The 20,690-nt window shown below is 31.7% G+C and overlaps 1 protein-coding gene across 1 annotated transcript in view; it reads left to right on the forward strand.

Moving 5' to 3' along the window:
* The window catches only part of LOC129216708 (oxysterol-binding protein-related protein 11-like), a 55,456-nt gene extending 41,226 nt beyond the window's left edge, over positions 1–14,230 (forward strand). Inside the window, exons 16-21 of the mRNA XM_054850924.1 lie at positions 1,798–1,908; positions 2,008–2,168; positions 3,142–3,255; positions 5,616–5,777; positions 8,697–8,762; positions 14,180–14,230. Coding sequence (XP_054706899.1) covers positions 1,798–1,908; positions 2,008–2,168; positions 3,142–3,255; positions 5,616–5,777; positions 8,697–8,762; positions 14,180–14,230 — 665 coding nt within the window. The remainder of the gene's footprint in view (positions 1–1,797; positions 1,909–2,007; positions 2,169–3,141; positions 3,256–5,615; positions 5,778–8,696; positions 8,763–14,179) is intronic.
* Positions 14,231–20,690: the final 6,460 nt, after the last annotated feature.

Here is a 20,690-nt window from a genome sequence, read left to right on the forward strand (position 1 = left end):
AATTGAAAATTAATATTACCCCACATTAGCCGGCATGCTGGAAAAAGGCAAGGTTGACCAGCAAGCCGGTATATTTGAATTTTCCGGCATGTCTGATAATTTGAGGTTTATTTGTAACAAAACAAAAGCAAATTTCCCCATTCAGTTCCAATTCAGTTCAGATTTACACTAATTGGAATGTCTCCCTTCAGAAAGACTCCACACATCTCATTAAAAAAAAATGGGCTATTTGGAAAGCGTCTTCAAAAGGTCTACCCCATAATGCATTACGGATGTTCAAAGAGCCACTGTTTGAATATAGAAGCCGTGGATTCTGAAAGAACTAAGATATTAAGACAACACAAGGGCGCCCATATACAAAATTGTAAGGGGGGGGGGGCTCAGATATTTTCCCCATGGTTTAGCAGGGTGTTTTCTCCATGGGAACCGATTTCAGGACAGATTAGAGTCATTAAAATTTGTCATTTTTAATAACTTATTCATTAATGGCTGGAGAATAAATGTTTTTACATTTTTGTGAAGAAAAAAGTACCAAAAGCAAGGAAGTTCTATTTTCAAAGGGGGGGCTCGACCCCCCCTTGCTCCCTTATATGGGCGCCCTTGAGACAACATTGAGAGAGGTGTCATTTTCGGATTTTCCGGTGACTCTTACCAAACTATTCCTGTGGTTCCCTTGATAAACGCTTACAGATATATTTTAAACCTTTTTTAAAGTCGTCTTCTTTTAAGAACTCTGTACTATCTCTGAACCTTAAGAACACTTTTAAGAGCACATATTCATTCTATTAAAATTGAAGATGGTATTACAATATTTTCGTTGCGAAACTTTAATTAGTTTTATACATGCAATGGAACTGGACCTCAAGTAAAATCAATATGGAACAATATGATTTACCATATTATTCTTACTGAAGCAGCAGCAGGTCAGTTCGGAATATTTCTTGAAATGATATGGTCCTTGCACATTTCCATTTTCAATATAAGTAATTGCAATTTCCAAAGAAAATTTCTTATGCCATCACCTTCATCAAAACTGAAGGTCAAACGTGCAACGTTGTATATAGAAGATTATATTGCTCACGGGGAAGTAAAGGTTGGTCTCTCTTGATTTGGAAATGAAGTGAATCAATTTCTTTTCTAACCTCATAAAAACGAAACAAAAAATGTTGTATACCATGATATAACACAAAAATCTGCATACTGTTTATTTAGGACAGATAACTTTTCAACCCGAACAAGTTCGGGACAAGTCCCTAGTATACTGATAAAAAGATCGATGTTTGAAAACATCAATGGTTTTTGGTCGATGTATCAATACCATCGATGTTTTAATTTCTTACGTTGATGTCCCACCTATATTCCTCACACAAAATAAATCTCAAAATTGAGTTTATGATTAACTTTTATGAAACAAAAATTTTACTAGTGTCAATATCATAACTTATGTTTCAAATGAAAACTGTGAAACAATTCTTTTTTTTTGCAAGTATGATTAAATTACTTTGTAAAACTTTCTGAAAATTACATTCCTACACTGATTTCAGTGTAGAAATGTAATTTACTCTTCTTGTCAGAGTTTCACTTGACAATTAAATTATTTTATTTTAGTATCTTGACTTGCAACCTCATGTTGTCGACACCTTAGCGTTTTCATAATGTTAGCGAATTTAAATTTTGCAAAGCATATAAAAAAGCTCCATTTATCACTTCCGATTTAAAGTATCAATATATCGAACTTTTGCTGCCATTTAAATTATTTTTTAAGAAAATAATATTAGCTTTCTTTCATTATTTTAGTTTCTGCATTTTATGTTGAGTGTCCCAAAAAGAAAATTTCAGTTAGTGCTCATTTAAGTGTGAAATCAAACTTTTTAACCTCATATGTAGCTGTAAATTTCATTGGTGAAGGTACGTACCTTTAAAATTATTTATTTTCTTTAGTTCTATTATTACATTTACCCTCCTTTTATTGTGATTTGATTATTTCATAATACTATTTGTTTTTAGTGGTTCTTCATTTGCCAACATATGGTGAAACTTATGTCTTTACATTACCCAGTGCCTACGTCCGTTGTATTCTCACTGTGCCTTGGATAGAATTGGGAGGAAGGATATCTGTAACATGTTCAGCTTCTGACTACAGTGCTTCAGTTACTTTTCAGACCAAAGTAAGCTCTGATAAAAAAATTATTTCACACCTCAAGTTGAAATAAATGAAAAAATTTTTTATGAGGGATAAGTTTTAATTTAACTAAAAACTTTAAAAACAATAATACAGTCCAACTCGCTTAAATGAAACCTAAAGGGACAGTGATATTTGCTCTTTTTAACAGAGTGGTTAAAAAAAAACGAGTTTGCAAAAATCATAAAAATTCATACAGATTTACTTTTTTTCCAATTTCTCTACAGTGCCGAATAAGTTGGTTAATTTACTTTGAACTGTCCCGTTCTATGTTTTATTGTCTCGTTCTTGTGGTATTGTTTTTAAGTACTCATGGCTCAAAAAAACATCGTCATTTGGTCCCCTGGCTTCAAAAAAATTCTATGTATTTAAGTCAAAAATAAATTTTGAGTGTTCACTAAGTCTATTTGCTGATGCAAAATCTGAACTTTACAGCATGAAGTTCAGTTATGCTGAAATTTCTGAGTGCATGAAAATTTAACATAAATACTAAATCCAGGGCCATAACCGGAAAATAATTTCAGGAAGGGTTTAAAAACTTTCATGCGGAGCTTTGCGCTATTTGTGCTAATGTTCAAGCTGTCGGGTTATCTGTTATGAAAGCGTTTTATGCAATCACTATACATATAAAAGACATTTGAGTTTTGGAACATTTGTTTTTTTTTTTTTAATTTTTAAATATAAACGAACATTTAAATGTCAAACCGAACTTTTCAGGGGGGGCTTAAACCCTAAGCCCCCCCCTCCCTGTATACGGCCCTGACTAAATCTTGCAATTTTTAGAAATTCTTAAAGAAAATACTTTAAGGATTTTAATGAGAAAACTGATAAATTTGTTTGATCATAATTTATTATGTTTTAAAGTTTGGGACTAAACTATTAGATATTTAAAGATGCAAAATTCTGTGTGGTTACGTACTCCTTAAATAAGGTTAAAAATGTGTCTTCATACTTTCCAGCCACAACAAGCTGGTACTCCTCATAGAATTTCTGGGGAAATTAAACACCAAAATGACACTGCATACCGAATTAGTGGAGAATGGAACAACTCTATTCAGTTTGTATCTAATGAGGTACGTATTGCCTTTGCACATGTAAATTAATGTTTCATATGTAGATTCTTTTCTCTTTTCTACCTGATTGATCTGTCTGATTGTCAGTTATCTAGGCAACCTTCAGATATGGTAATCAATTTCTTCACTACTCGTAAAACTGAAGAATATTTATTCACTATTGTTTTGTATGTAGATGCATATAACAGGCATGAGATTCTTCGTTGATTTTCCGATAATCCCCCCTTCCCCCACACACACACATATTTTTGTTTTAGTGTGTGAGTAAAATTACGAACGATGTTCTATAGCAGGATGATTTTTAAAAAGGATTTTCAATGACTGACTTTATTGAGATTGAAATTATGAGGAGAAAAAAAAATGGTGCACAAAATATCTTTACAGTTTCACTTTTTGACCCCCCCCCCTCCCTTTTTTTTAAAATTTGACTCTTTTAATCTCTAGTTTTTTTATTCTTTTCATTTCTCGTCTAATTTTTGAGCATCAATGTTTGATTTTCAAGTGTTTCTATCCCTCTGTTCTGTTTCCAGCATCTATGTGATGAAATGAGCAATCTTTTTGCTTGCTCAGCAAAAACTGAAAATATTGGCTTGGGAACCTTCTGCATTTGTCTTTAAAAGTGTAGGCGAATAACATTTAACATCATTTTTATTTTATTCTAAGTTTTCTAAACCTTCATGTGAGTAGAAAGAAAGAAGGATCAGCACAACTTGAATACTATTCAACTAAAAATACGATTTAGATCTGATTATAATGTTTAATTTTTTTTTTAAATTTTTTAGAGCATTTGTATAGTTTTAGTGGATAAAAAAATATTCAGTGCTGAAAAATATGTGCCTTCTGTGCAAATTCAATTTGCTGCTTCATCTTTATATCAAAGTTTTTAAAAAAATGTTCTTTTGCCAAACCACACTAAAAACAATGCTTTCAACAATGAAATTTTTCTTTCCCTAAAAAATCTGAATTCTTGTATGCTATTAATATTGTAAAAGAAATTGGGTTGGTATTTTTTAAAGAATTATAAATAAAAGAAAGAGAAAATACATAATTGGAGAAAACTATTTCACCAGCTACAGAAAACTTATTTTCTTCAAACAATCTTCGACTCCAAAGCAGTTAAAATTCAATTGCTAATTTAGTTTCGTATAAAAAAATGTCAAGCTAATATAAAACTGAAGTCTTAGATCTTTTTAATACAAATTCTGTTAAATATGGGTTGTTTGATAATTTGTATGATTTTTCCCTTTTGGCCAATCTCATGCCTGATATATGTAGTTTTAATTCCTCATGGAAGATTTATAAGCCCCTATCATCTCCCTGGTCACAACAATGTAAGGTGATTAGAGAAAAAGTTATAAAATTTGTCAGAAACAAAACAGAAGGTCTTTCTGATACAGAATCTTCTATTCATCTATATGGTCAGTATAGGCCAACAATCATTATAACAGTGGTTCTGAACCTATGGGTAATAACCCCCTAGGTGAAAAGAAGAATTTCATGGGAGGTGACTGTGTAAAAGATTTTTAAAAAAAGGGAAACAGATCATAATTTATTCAATATTGTAATATTATGGTCGCATGTATATACTAAATAACAATGTCTGCCAGGCACATCATTTAGGGGGGTCAAAAGGGGTCAATTGAACCCACCACTGCCCGGGCTTTGAGAAATCAATGTATTTCCATTTATGTGGATGTGGTTTTTGCTGTTTTTTACTGATGTTAGCCCTCTTATTGGTGTTGTGAAAGTGATAGATCTGCAAAACAGCCTCTCCTAGATCATCTCAAAAAAATGCTAGCTTATTTCTTTGCTTCATGGAGTTCATATGCTCTAATAACACTATGTTCAAAATACATTTTTGTGTAACAATGCTAAATTTCATATGTGAAATTCTCTTCATATTTACTTAATAACTGGTTTCAGTTATTGTAATCAGCCATAGTTTCTTTATATTAACCACATGTAGGCAAGAGGCAGGGTTGTCAAGAGCTAAGTGTTCCCCTTGTCATTTTGGTCACCCACTCCTCATAAAACTTGTGAAATTGATACTGCTCTAATTTGAGCCGGGCTCCAAGTTTCCAACTAGGCTGTTATTACCTCTTGTGAGCCCTGGGGAGAGGAACGTGACCTCTTGCCAGTGTTCAGAAGGGGGCGTAGAGCCCAAAAGTTTGGGAACGCCTGCACCACAACACTTTGCAGACTCATCTTAAGCTATACTTCATTGCAGTCTAAATATAAAAATGTGAAAATAAATTCGTGTAAATCTTTTTTTTTTCCTTTATTTTCTGTTTTGAATTAAAGAAGTGAAAACTGAATCTTTTCATCACAGTTTATTTTTAATTTTGATACTTTATCTTCAGGGTGTTGTTGAAAGTATTAATGTGCCTGAACTCAAAAGGTTTCGTAAACATGTTCGTCCCCTAGACCAACAAGATACGTTTGAGTCACGAAAACTGTGGCAGCTTGTAACAAAAGCTCTCATTGATGAAGATTTTGTAAAAGCTAATGAAGAAAAACAAAAAGTAAGCATTTATTTTATTTTCCATTTTAAGTTAGGCATATTATTTTATACTTATTTATGTATTTATTTATTTACTTAAATATGAAATGATTTAGTTCAGAGTGTAGAAAATGGAACCGTGACTCATTCTCATAAAATTAACTACTGACACGTAATGATAGTATTGCTAAAACTAAATTGTTTATTCCAGACTAGTGAAACATCAAGTTTTGTAATTTCAAAAAAACTTTTATCATCATTTTAAATTCTGCAATTAGTTTTGAAATACTTTTTACTGAAAGAAATATAACTAAAAGTGTTTTCACACTTTTAGTGGAAAATATTGTAATCCTTTTCGAAAACATTTAATACAATAGTTCCCAAATTGTAAGGTGCATCTCCCTAGGGAAACATAGACAAATTGCAAAGGGGGCACTGGAGCTGTTTCAGACATACCATTTCTAAGCATACCCACAAAACTTAAATCAGTGTCATAAATAAAAATCAGCAAAACATCATTGGTATGGTATTCAAGTTTAAGCCCCTAACTTCTTTTCTATGGCACCTCGGTTTGAGAAAATTTGCTTTATAAAACAAACTCATTTATCTCATTAATAGTCAGGGTTCGAAAATATCATAATATTTTCAAAAATATCGAAAATATCCGATATTTTGATATATATCGGATATTTTGACATATATCGGGTATTTTGACATATATCGGGTATTTTGACATATATCGGATATTTTGACATATATCCGATATTTTCATTTATCACAAACTTAAGCCTTCAAAATAGTAAATGCATCCTCAAATCACTTTATTTTCTTATATTATAATTACAATATGTAGACTTAAAATTAAGGTTTCTTTCATTTTATTTATATCTAATATTTCATTTTATATTTCTATCAATTTTAATGGAGTTAATTTAGCATTACCTGTTTCACTCATTTTTCTTTTGTTAGCTACTTTTACAGTTATATGATTCAGAAATGTAGCCATAAGACATTTTCTTTTTTATGAGCATTGTTTAATATTTAATTAGGCACTTTTAATAAAAATTAAAATTGTTGCATTACTAATAATCTTATGAATATAAAATAAAAAATAAAAAAGGAATATTATATTACTTTATTACATTGATGATGTATTACTGCATCATAAAAATATAGTACATAACTTTTTGGTTATTTTTAATAATAAATGAACAATATTACTAGACTAATATACTTTTTATATTGAAAATACGGTAGTTGAAAAAATAAACATCGAAAATATCAAAATATCGTGATATTTTCTAAATAAGTATCGGGTATATATCGTGATATATATTATGATATATATCAACTGATATATATCGGCAAACCCTGTTAATAGTATACTAATAATTCTGTAATGTTGCATTTTTACATCGATTTTTCTGTAGCTTTTAACCAACTCAAAAAAAAACAATAAATATATACATGTAGTTATCAAAATAATGGAAACACTGACAAGTGTGTTGGGAATTACTACTCTGACGTAAATGTTATGTTAATAAAGGTGCCTGCTGATTGTAATTGCTCACATTGGTGAATCCAGATGGTGATTGAGTTCTGTGGTCACTTTTGCTGCTATTATTCTCTATTTAGACATTACAATCGGGTTCAATACCCGTTGATGTCTTTTACTGAGCTTCTTTTTCCGTCCACTATTTTGTTTTGCCGAGCTTGTCTTACTGCGCTGTGTGTATGCTGTCATGACTTTAGGTACTGTCCCTCATGAAACGCACAAAAGCTAAGATGTTTCAATAACACTTGCTCCAGCTAGACGCGCTCAAACAATTTGGCCTCTTTTAAAATTTGAGAGGTCCGACATTTCACGCGCTTGAAAAAAATCCAAGACTTCCAGAACCTCAATTAAACCACCATATACTAACAAAAAATATATATGTAAAAAATATAATAATATAAAATATTAAATATATATATTTTTTAAATAGATAACTCGTATTATAATTTATTACTTACGAAGCACATTCAAAAATTCACTTTTATTCATAGGTGTTTCCATTATTTTAATAACTACCTGTATGTGTTTGATGCATAAAAGATGTTTAATATAAAACTAGTGGTCCCCACACGGCTTTGCCCGTAGTAGAACAGTTCTTTTGATTCGCCTGTATATTTACAAATAATGTATGGTAAATTTCTCGCCAATTGGCTTGCCCATGTTACGGTTCCACGTTATGATAACTTAGTAATTCACTTGTCTATCTTATGATAATTTTGCTCGTCAAAATCGAATTTTCGAGAAATCGCTTTGAGTTGCACACCCTCATGCTACAAACTAACTTTGTGCCAAATTTCATGAAAATCGGCCGAACGGTCTAGGCGCTATGCGTCTCATAGAGATCCAGACATCCTGACAGACAGAGATCCAGGCTTTCAGCTGGATTAAGGTGAAAGATATGTACATTCACATGATATATATCCCTCACATTTTATAAATTGTAAAAATAGCATTTATAAAATTTGATTATTACAAGAATTGAAAGGGGCAGAACAATTTCTTGATGAAAAAAGAGGGTTGCAGACATAAAATGTTTGGAAACCACCGATTTAATATGATACAAATATTATTATTATTTTTTTTTATTTATTCATTAATTTATTTGAAATTCATAGGCTTTGGCTTTTAACTGGTTTTTGAAATAAACTATTCCATTGACAAGTTGATTTTTCTGTGATCAGAGCTTGTCATTCTTTTCCATAAGGTAGTACTCGATTCAAAGAACTGCCTTTATTAACCGTGCTATGGGTCCTTAGGAGTATTCATGCTACAAGTATGGAGTAACTCTTCTTATGTGCTGTTTTATTATATTATGTATGATAAAAGTTATGTGGTGCTTTTAGCCACTTAATGGGCGTATTTGATACATTAGCAATTTGATTTTAGCTTGAAGATCAACAGAGGGAGGAGGAAAAGAAGCGTGTTGCATCTAATACTGAATACAATGGAAAGGTAAAAGATTTTTTAAATATTTTTCTTGACTTGATAATGTTCTATACTTCCATTTTTAAAATATCCTCTGAAGTTTTAAATACAAATAAAAAAAAAAATTTTTTAATGCCAAAAAAGTACTGAACCATTCGAATTTTAATTTTAAAACCCGAAATTGGCACTAAATGACTCTTTCTACCTGAAATAACTATCTGACCAGTTCGATTTTGGCGCCAATCGAAATCCCACGAAAAATATCTAAAGAGCTCACTCACTTCCTTCAAATTTCAAAAAAAAAAAAAGGCTGTAAAATCACTGGCGAAAAATTAAAAAGCACTTTTAAGCCTAATGGAACTCTCATTTTCATATCTGAAAATTATCGTTTGTGCGATCTCATTTTAAATAAAACCACCACTTTTTTCCCTCAACTATGTCTAAATAAAATTTTGTTTTTGTTTCAAGATAAAAATTTCCCCTCTTGATTATTATGTATTTGGCGATTTATCTCTTTTTTTAAAAAGATTTTAGTTGCATTTATGGAGGGTTGTGTTTAATTTTTTCGGGAACTTTTGATTTGCTGTTTTCTTTCTTTGAGAATGATTATTCTGACGGGAAATTTCGTAGTATTTTTTTTTCTCTAATTGAAGCCTGATTGTTGAACCTGCGTCACTTGACAAAACTTTTATTTTCGAGGTAGACCGTGCACATCCGGGAATTTTTTCTTGCAGCTAGTTTTACAATAAAATACTCTAAATGCGAACATTTTGAAGTATTTTATTGTAAAATCTCTTTTTACCATGAGAGGGAAACCATGAGAGAGCAGAAGAACAAAAAATTTTTAAATGTGTAAAACTTGAAAAACATGCTGTACAAAAAAATTTTAAGCAACTGTCATGTATTATGAATTATTATAAGTAAAGTAAGCAGTAAATCATGTGGCTTTGCTTGAGCATATTTATATACAACTATATTTTGAATTAAAATTATTTTTAAAAAAAATAATTTTGTAATTTCTTATTGATTACATGGATTTAAACTAGTTAAACTCAATTAAAATTTAGGTCCTAATAAACTTTTTTTTTTTTTTTTTGAATGTATTAAACTGTAGAAAGAATTATTCTTTTCAATTACATTCATTTGTGAACAAATCCATATGAATTGCTTTTAAGTAGGGCTCGACCGATGGCATTTTTTGGCCGATGGGCCGATGCCGATGGTTGGCCGATTGTTCAGAGATGGCCGATGGCCGATTGTTTTCCTCCAAATGGCCGATGGCCGATGCCGTTGGCCGATGGCAAAAAAAAAATCTAACAAAACTAAATCAATAAGATTGTCAGGGATTCAAAGGATCATTGATTCAATTCACTTCACTTCCTTTCTACGAATAAGGAATTGTAATCACAAAAAATAATCAGATTTCGACCTAAATTTCTATTTTACGATCACCCAATTTAAACTTCACAAGTTTTTTTCGGCATATCTGTACATGCATATGTACTTAAAAACATATAGATGACCGAAATATCCATTTTGAAAGCCTCCTTTGTTCATTATCAAATTCCCTTGTGATGTCTTCATGCGCGTAAATATGCGTCAGTCAAAAACGTTATGAAATAGTAAGTTGAAAACTCAAACGTACGTAGTATGATCTAAAAGTTCGAGGACAAGTTGCATAAAACCTTACCCTGAATAGTTCACATTACCGAAGTACATTTATCTACAAAATAGTCACCTTGAACGACTATGCACTTCTGCCAACGTTCTTATAGCTTTCAGAAGGACTCCTAGAAGACATTTATTGCAACCTCCTGTAAGGCCTCTTGCGCTGCTACTTTAACTTCATCGTGGAGAAGAAGGCGACTTTCATGTTGAGGATACACGGGTCGATTGGTCAATACTCTGATATGACAAAACAAATAACATAACGTTTCGTCGGACTTAGCTCCGTGTGACTTTTACCTGTTCCCAGGAAAAAAACATTTGCATGAACGCCGCTTTCCTCCATCAGGAGAAGATAAAGCTTCATCACAGAAGGTAGCGAAAAATGGCTTCCAGGAGTGTTTCCAAAAGTTATATGAACACTGGCAGAAGTACATAGTCCCTTAAGGTGACCTTTTGAAGGTGGATGTGCTTCGGTAATGTGAACTATTCTGGGTAAGGTTTTATACAGCTTGTCCCTGAACTTTTGGATCGTACTACGTACAATCTGAATAGGGTGTAGTTATGCTTCTCCTTTTTTGACTGCTGTATGATGGGAGACAAAGAACAACAGCCAAAAAAAAAAAGAAAGAAAGAAAAAAGAAGAAAAGGGAAGAAAAACAAAGAGACTGTTTAATAACCAATTGATTTGATTTTTTTAAATTGAACATATAACTAATATTTCAATAATATTAAAATAATAAATGGATTTAGGTACACTAAACATAGTTAAAAAACATTAAATTGTGTTGTTTAATCATTCAAAAAAAAAAGAAGAAGAAGAAAAAGAAGAATAAAACTGTGAAACCGTCAAAAAATTACGCAATTAAACTGGAAAGATTGCACGTAGACATTTTTTAGTCATCAAATTAAACAAAAAAGGCAACAGATAAATTACAATATTAAATTATAATACGAATATTTTTTATACTTATTTAAAATTTATGAATAGAAAAGTTTGCATTTTTCATAAAAGCTATAATAGTGACGTAAAATTTGCGGAAAAAAAATAGCCATGAAAAGAGCGAGATTCTTAAATCGCAGCTACAATAAACAAACTCACCAAATGAATAACTGAATACATATACTACTTGATCTGATGTTTGTACGCGTAATATTGAACAATTTGATCGTATAATCTTTTATGAAGCACTACAAACAAGTTCAAATTAAATTTTTCAATATAACAATAATTTTCTGAAATTTAAAAAGTTGCATAATAGAAAATCCTTGAAACTTTTCTATAACATATTATCAAAAATATGATGAAAACGAAAATACCTTATTCATTGATTTTATATAAATACATAAAAATAGTTACTTACAACAGAAAAAAAAAAGTCAATCGCTATTAATGATGCAAAAAAGATGGCGCATTGCAAATTATAGGTTAAACAAGTATAAGAAATACACAAAATGACATTTCTTGACAAAAACAAAATATTTAAGAAATGCTTGAAACGACGAGGGTGGGTTTGGGGTGTCACCCTCTAATTTTGGAGTAATTCACAACATTAAACTTCGGCCTCATTTTTTAGTACAGAACCGCTACCACCAACGCCTCGAAAGAGTTTCTGAATCTACTTCAGCACTTCCTAAGAAAAAATTCAAAAGTCCCTCTGATTTCCGGATTGTGTCACCATTCAAAACGTCTTTAATCAATTTCTTACATTAATGCTCTAAATTCTTCCTAAACAATAGATAAAGCTTGAAAAAAAAAATCAATAATTTTATCAATGGTGTTAGTTTTAAACAACTCAGAAGTACAAGTAGAGTTTAATTTCAGAAATTAAAGGAGTGGGAGGAAGGGCACGCAAGTGTTCTTGGAAATACAACGAGCTGATGTGTGCATCACATGACTTCCTTTTACTCCAATTTAATGTCATTTCCTCATTATTGGCAATTTTAATGTGATTGAATTGTTTACTCTCTAAATATCACCAACAGTGGCCAAATTGAAACCAAATTTTTAAAAAAAATGCCAAATTTGTCGGCAAGTTGGCAATAAAACTTGGCGACCAAAAGACTGATATATCGCCTAGTGTCGGACAAATTATAACAAAACTTGAGTTTACATCAAAATTAACAATGATTTCCCCCCAAAAAGGGACAAAAGACCCTCTTAGGAACATCAGAATGGGACCAAAAGGGAAGATGCACAACTAGACCCCACTAGGAGTCTACGTACCAAATTTCCACTTTCTAGGACATACCGTTTTTGAGTTATGCGAGATACATACACACAACACACATACGCACATTACATACGTACATACAGACGTCACGAGAAAACTCGTAATTAACTCGGGGATCGTCAAAATGGATATTTCGGGTGTCTGTACGTTCCTAGGCATATATCCACGTGTGATCGGGTCGAAAAAAAAACTCAACATTCATTCGCGGGTGAGACAAATGGAAATTAAGGCCGATTTTTGAGTGAAAATTTTTTCGCGAATACAATACTTCCTTTTTTTGTAAAAGGAAGTAAAAAGTAGTCATAAAAAATAGTTCAAAATAATCATAAACATTCAGAAGAAAAACCCTTTTAAAACTTTCACCCGAGTTTTGTTTTGACGTTCTGTGGCGGATTTAAAATATAGCAAATGTTGCAATTGCGCGAGAGGCCCCATAACCATAGGGACACCGTAGAAGTTACAAAAATGTTTTTGATAAATGTTTTACAACTTCTGTGATAGAGAAATAGGGCCCCGAAATGTATTTCGACGGGCCCTAAACTTGTAGCTCCGCCGAAGCGATACAGAGAAGACTGCATTCATATTAAAATTAAAAATTACCGTCGGTTCAACAGGAATCTAACAAAATGAAACAAAACCGGTTTTGCCATCTCATATTTGTTTCCATGGTCTCCAATTCGGCAATATATCATCAAATAATCGTCAGTCTGAGACGTTATATTAGTTTTGCATTGAAATAAGTAATTAATAGCCACAAAAAATGAGTAAATAGGCTTTTTAGAACACCCGATTGAAAACAAAAAAGGGAAGTGCACAACTGGAACGTACGCAAACCCCACATGCAAAAATTTAGCCTTCTACAGCTTACCATTTTTGAGTTATAACTTATGAGAGATACATACGAATATCCAGCCGCAAGAAACAACGAAATAATTAACTTGTTTGGAACCTGAATGCAGTAGTAAAAACTCTTTCAGGGGTGACTAAAATAGAAATTCATACTGAAATTTAAGTAAACAATTTTATATAAAAACAATAACTCCCTTTACTTTGTATTAAAAAGTAAAATAACAAAGGTCCTTTAAAAAAAAAAAACATCAGCCAATTCCATCGGCTTTTTGATGTTTTTTAAGGCCGATGGGCCGATGTTTCCTGCAAGTTAGCATCGGCCGCCGATGCCAATGGCTAAATTGTTGAACCATCGGCGCCGATGCATCGGCCAGGCCGATGCATCGGTCGAGTCCTACTTTTAAGGTCAGTTTCGCAAAGTTCAACTTCCAATGCAAAGTCGCAAGGTCCAATGTTTTTTTTTTTTTTTTCAAATATTCTTCAAATTTTCAAAATACTCTTGAAAAATAAGTAATTGTATTTGTTACTAAATTTGTAATTGTATCTAATGCCAATGCTTCTTTCTGTTAAGTTTCTGTGTTCTGTTTTCTTTTACTTCACTAGTTCCAAGCTTAATTACTTCACATTTTCAACTGCATTTTTTAAACTGAAATTATTTAATTTCTAGTTATTTAGATTATATGCATTTATTTTCAGTTATTTTACAAGGAGAATGATGCATGGAAATACAAGTACCCTTTGCCATGAAATAATAGGAGTGAAATGAAATCAACTCCTCAGGTGAATTAATGTACAACTATCCAGAATCAGTGGGGTTCTAGTCCTATACACTATGCAAAAACTTCTACAAAAAAAGTGTACAAATTTATTACTATTTTTGTAATAACTGTTGTTTGTCTTTCACAATCATTAATTATAATTTAACCCATGTATCATCTCAGTGTTGCGGTTTTTATCTAATTTGTTAATTTATTGCTCTACTTAATTGTAGCTATTTTGTTGCAGCTATTGTGTTGTTTATATGGTATTTAATTTGTCATATATTAGTGTTTCCTTTAGTTAATAATGAGACCAGTGTAGTATTACTTAAGTCCTTTTGTTTTAGTTATTAGAACAATAATGTTATATTCATTTTCTGTTAATGTTTTTTTAAGTAATTCTAAAAAATTATTAGAAATCAAAGGCTTTCCTTTTCTTTTACAATGAATATTTTAGAGCCTTAAGTCTTAGTGCATAAGCAAATTGGAAACAGTTGATACTTACAAACAGGTTATTCAGATATATTTTCCTAAGATGTTCTAAAATGTTTCATTTTCTTTACCGGATTTGCATATTAAAGGGCTGGGCCTGATTACTGAATAGACTGTGACCTAAGGTCCCCACTATTTAATGGCCTCCAAATGGCAAAAATTGTTTTAGTTAATGGCTGAAAATATTTTATCCAATTGCTAAAATTGTAAAGTTTGAATACAGGGGGCCCCCAAAAAATTACCTTGGGATTTACCCTTAATATCTTAATCAGATCCTGTGAAATGGGAATAGCTCTTTAAAAAATTCCCATAAATAGGGTAATTTACAAGAAAGTAATAATGCAATGGAGCTGAAAGACTTACGATTTCCTATTTATCTCTACAAACACAATTAGTTAAAATTTACATTCGGATTCATCTGTTGTTGGGCATAAAATGATGTAAAATATCAGCAATTGGACAGTCTCACTGCATCTGCATACAGTCATGAAACCCATTATTGTTAAGCCAAGTCCAAAGTTGCGGTAAATAGAATGAACCCTCTGAGAACAACTAGGGTAACGGCACCAGTAACAGACTTGCTTAAAATATCACTCTCCGGTTTACTCAATTTTCTGAGCCTTTTAATGCATTTAGACTTTTAAAACTATTTTTCCCTCATGCAACTAAATCTCAGCTTACGTTTGGCTGCTTCTCTATCCTCTGAATTAGTTAATTCTATTTTTATTTGCTCAATTTCGAAAAAATGTCCGACCCCTCGTAAGAGACACCGACAATTCTCATGATACCCAGCAACAGATAGGATGAGTAACGGACAAAATACCCTTTTTCTCTTCAGAATGTGCAACAGTTCTTTATTTTTAGATCTAAAACCTTATTAAATTTAAATGAACGTGAAACACCGGCAGACTTGATGGTGGCTGTTCATAACTTTCCGCCATTGCCTTGTAAATACCAACTGACTCACAAAATTCACTCTGATAACACTGGTTGCAACGTATTAATGGGTCGCAGCAACATCAGTTTTAGACGCCTAAAATTCTTATTTAAATCCAAACTTACGACTGTCTATTACTTGACCCTTGTCTGTTACTGGTGCCATTACCCTACTTCCAAAGTTGAAGGAAGCCAATAGAAAGCAATGTTCCCCACTTTTTATTCCCAACTTTACCTCAATCCAGTTCTATCACTTTCCACGGTGTTCTGTCTTGAAACAACCAATTTTGTTAAGTTTTTTTTTTTTTTTTTTCATTCTTTATGCTTTAAGGAGGGATTTATGTCTTATTTAAAACATGAAACTTGTTTTAATTTTTGTTTCTAAACTTAAACCAAGTAAAATGAAATGACTGAAATTAAGCATAAACTAATTTAAATGTTGCTACATTTTTTTTTAAATTAAAGCACTTATTTGTTATGTTTTGTTATGTTTTAGATTGTTTTATTTCCAAAGAAACTCATTGTATGTATACTGTTGTCAAAGTCCTAATAATAAATCTATAAGCTACAGAAAGTTAATTCTAACGCCTTAATTGTTGTTATCATTACTACATGCTTCTTTTATTGATGTCAAGTCTCCATCTTTTTTCGAAACCAATATCGGACTGGTTGGCAGAAAATTTACATCAATCATTCTTAATACTGAATGAAGAATATCGGTAGTTTTAGAAGGTTACAGGACATAATTTTCAGTTGAACATAGTATGGGTGACATGCATCAGCTTCATCACTGCAGGCCGTAGGTTGGAATATAATTAGGGCAAACCTAACCTGGCAGCTTTAAAATGCTGTGGTTAGGATCTGCATAGCGTTCACAGTGCTGCCAAGTTAAGTTTGCTCCAACCATAGGTGCTTCATTTCTTGACACCTCTAAAACTGATGATTGAATTTTTACGTGTTTTATTGGTATATCGCTTAAAGTGCATTATCTTAAAACCAGTATTTTGTAGACAAGTGTTGTTTGATTTTAAATGATTGAAATATTTTATAAATTTTGATGTTATTTTAATAAAAAGTTTTATGGTGCATAAAAAGATGAGAGAAAGAATATTGCTCTACTCTACATGACCGCATGTAAGTGTTAAAGATCAACTAAGCTTCAAACTTCTTATAACAATTCTTGCAAACATGCCAGTAGAAAACTGCACTCACTCATTTTGAGGACAGCATAAAGCTTTTATAGTCATAATAATGTTAATCCCTTTCACAGTGCAAAATAATCTCAATCAAAATCTCAATGTTGTTCAGCTAACTTTTGACATTGAAACAAAAGAATTACTTATAAAACTCATTTGTGGTTCTGCTTGATTTCTTTAATGCTCAGAAATTTTTACTGTATTCTTTGAAATGAGTTCTAACCAGGGCTGCAGAGTCAGAGGGTAAATGATTGACTCTGACTCTTTTACCCCAAGATCAGTCTAGCTCTGACTCCACAGCCCTGGCAAAGTTGCGGGCTCTGTAGGAAAGTGACGGACTCCAACTCTTGGAGTTTAAAAAGTCTTCGACTTCCAACTCCGTTTCCCCACACTCAGTCCCAACTTCAATTCCACAGCCCTGGAAAATTTGCAGATTCATAGGAAAAATAATTTACTCCAACTCTTAGAATTTTAAACAGGGCTATGGAGTCGGAGGGAAAATGACCTTCTCCGGCTCTGACTCCGTCTCCAGGAATTTTAGAACCTTTGACTCCAACTTCTTTACCCCAAAATGAGCCCAACTCTGACTCTTGAAATTTTAAACCTTTGACTCAAAATCAGTCTAACTCTGCAGCTCTGGCGGAATTGCAAACTCGGAGGATAAATAACTGACTCTTAGGGTTTTAGAGCCTTTGGTTTCCAACTCTTTTACCCCAAAATTAGTAAAACTCCACAGCTCTGGTTCTATCTGCTAAAAATTATGTTATTAGATATCAATTAGAAATAAACTATTTCCCACCATGCCCTAAATTACATCTTTTGACAGCTAAAAGAATCTACTATTCATTCTAAAATAAAAATTATTTATTCGAAAGACTTTTCAAAACTAGCAAAAGTACTTCAACTCTTTGTATTGGGCTTGGGGGGGTGCAATAAACCTGTGCAAGAACAATCATCTCCATTACTTCTTTGCAAGCTTTATTTTTTAAATGGAGTATAATCATTCTGATGATTATTTCATTCATAATGCTTTCCTTATACTGATTCTAAAATGTTTACGAATACTTGAAACAGTTGCTCAACCAAGACAGTTCTTCTATTAAGTGTACTTCTGGCTAAATGCACTGTAATAAAAATTAGTTGTTTACAAGATTTTGTAAAATTTTAAAGCCATTATTTCTTTGCATTGAGTTTTATGTATGTATTCTCATACTCTGTCAAAGAAAAAAAAATGAAATTACTTTTGAGATTCGAATTTTTGAAGTAGTTGGTAGGATCATGTTTAAGTTTGTTTTAAATGTAAAAACTTTATTAGTGTTACTCGTATTCAAAATATGAACTGTTTTATCCATCCTTTTTTCAAAGTATTTGTAAATACATTTTTAATGAATTAACATAAAACCACAAGTTGTTGACACTGTACTTGTAGTTGACACTTATGAAAAGAAAATCAATTTGTTTAATGACAACAGCGCATATTTTGCAGTTGTTTAGTGCAGCGGTTCTTAACCTGAAAGGGGGGGGGGGCATAGAAGAATTTTAAAGGTGGTGTGAGTAGATAAAAGATAAAATAAAGTATTACAAACCATAACTTTCTCAATTTTGTGGTTCCATGTGACTATTAAATAACTGTCAGTACTCTCATTAGTGAAGGAAAGTGACAGATGTGCACACCAATTTCACTTAGATCCTAGTTTACCTCAAAAAAGAAAAATGTGTTTTCTTTCTTTTTTTTTTAGTTTCTTGATTTTCGAATAATAATATGCTCAAAATCATATTTTGTATTGTAACAGTAAATTTAATGTGTGAAATTATCTAGATTTTTTCACTTATTATTTAGCTTCAGATTTGTCTTGTACTACTTGTATTAACAACACATGGAGGGGGGGGTTGCCCCATTTGCCCCATGTCAGTGCTCAAATGTGGGGGGAGACATAGAGCCTGAAAGGTTTGATGTAATTTCCTTGGAATCATCATTTATGTAATAGTGAATTCACTGATTGAGTAACGCTGACTTCACCAACTATGAAACTCATGCTGCGGCATGATAATTTTATACTATTTTTTTGTAATGTTTAAAATGCAGGGAAATGCTAAATTTTGATGAGACTGAACTGAATCCGGTAACTTAACTGTTTTATTGGTAATACTCATTTTAGGAGTATGAAGAAACGCAAAAGGGGTCAACAATAAACACTATCTACTGGAGTTTAGGGTTAATCCACCAAAGTTAGGGTTAAACTTTCCACTATAAAGTTATCATCAAACAGGCAATTGTAGTTGTAATTCAAATGTAGTAGCAATTTTCACTCGTCGTACCTGGGCGGGCAATTTTCTTGTTTGCTAAGAATAAGCTGAAAGGTAAGCATATCAAATTTAAACACCATTTTATAAATTTTATTTGAAAGAGCTTTTAACTGTTATCTACTAGTGCAATGTCAATTACTAGTTGTTTTATCTTACAATCGGTCTGTCGATTTTTGTATATTTCAATTGAATCATTTTCTTGTGTTTGATCCTAAAGTCTTGATTTATACTGAAACATTTGCTCAAAATAAAACGAGATTTCTCTTTCTTTCTTTTTTTCAATGTATTTCAATATAACTGTATAGAAAGCACAAATAACTTCTATTTCTCTATCAATTAGCAATTATTAAAAAAAAATGTTTTATTACCATCTTCATGGTCAAAAATATATTTGCTTTTAATATATGTACAGTTTGTTTTCTGAATTACATGTTTAAATGTTTATGGAACCGTGTTCTATTTTTACATCGACTTCGATACATTTTTCATAGCTTTAGTTTCAAGCTACAATTGTACAAACAATCTGCAAAATAATGTAAATAAAATTTATTGAAGGCTTGAGAATGCATTTTTGATTTTATTCTTAATCGATATGTTTTAGTTGTCCATAAGGTTTACTTTTCATTCTAAATCAAAATGTTACCTGCATTAAGAACACTTGGCGTAAAATTATTGTACCCTATGAATTTAATTGGCATTTAAAAAAGGGTACATTTAAAAAACATAAAAAGAAAATTGATTTACTTAAAAACCAACTCAATCTTATTTTTATTTGTAAAAACAATACTACTAATTTAAAAAAGAAAAACAAAAATGACGTCAAACAAAAAATGCTATACAAACAATTTTTTTAGAAAGGATAAGCCGACAGAGCGTGAAAGGTTTTTGTTCTCCCCTGTAATTTAAAAAAAACATTGATTGAGCTGGGTTTGATAAAATACCTCATATGAAGCAATTGTTTAAAAAAAAAAACTTCAGTAAGAAATGTGTATTGTAACATAAAAATAATATAACAACTTGTAATCATTTGACAAATTCACATTTTTTGCAGTCAAGACTTGTAGCCAAATAATTACTCTGTTTCTAAAAAGTTTTTTTTTTTTTTCAATATTTAAAAGAAAATAATTATTAAATAAAACAAAAAACCTGACTGCATAAAAACCAAAAAAACTAAAAAGAAAAATGTATAAGCCCTGTAGTTTAGAATGTTATTAAGTACTACTGAATAACTACACTGTTGAAATAGTTTTATAACCGTACACAGATAAGACAAATCATAAATTCAAAAACAGAATAGAAGGATCAACAGTCGGGGACCATTCATTTCTGATTCAAGGAACCCCCTTAAAATTTGAATGAGGCCCCGACTGTTGATCCTTCTATTCTGCTTTTGAATTTATGATTTGCCTTATCTGTGCGGTTATAAAACTAATTCAACGGTGTAGTTATTCAGTAGTACTTAATAACATTTTAAACTACAGGGCTTATACATTTTTCTTTTTAGTTTTTTGGTTTTTA

This window comes from Uloborus diversus, chromosome 2 (assembly GCF_026930045.1).
Source record: "Uloborus diversus isolate 005 chromosome 2, Udiv.v.3.1, whole genome shotgun sequence".
Lineage (NCBI taxonomy): Eukaryota > Metazoa > Arthropoda > Arachnida > Araneae > Uloboridae > Uloborus > Uloborus diversus.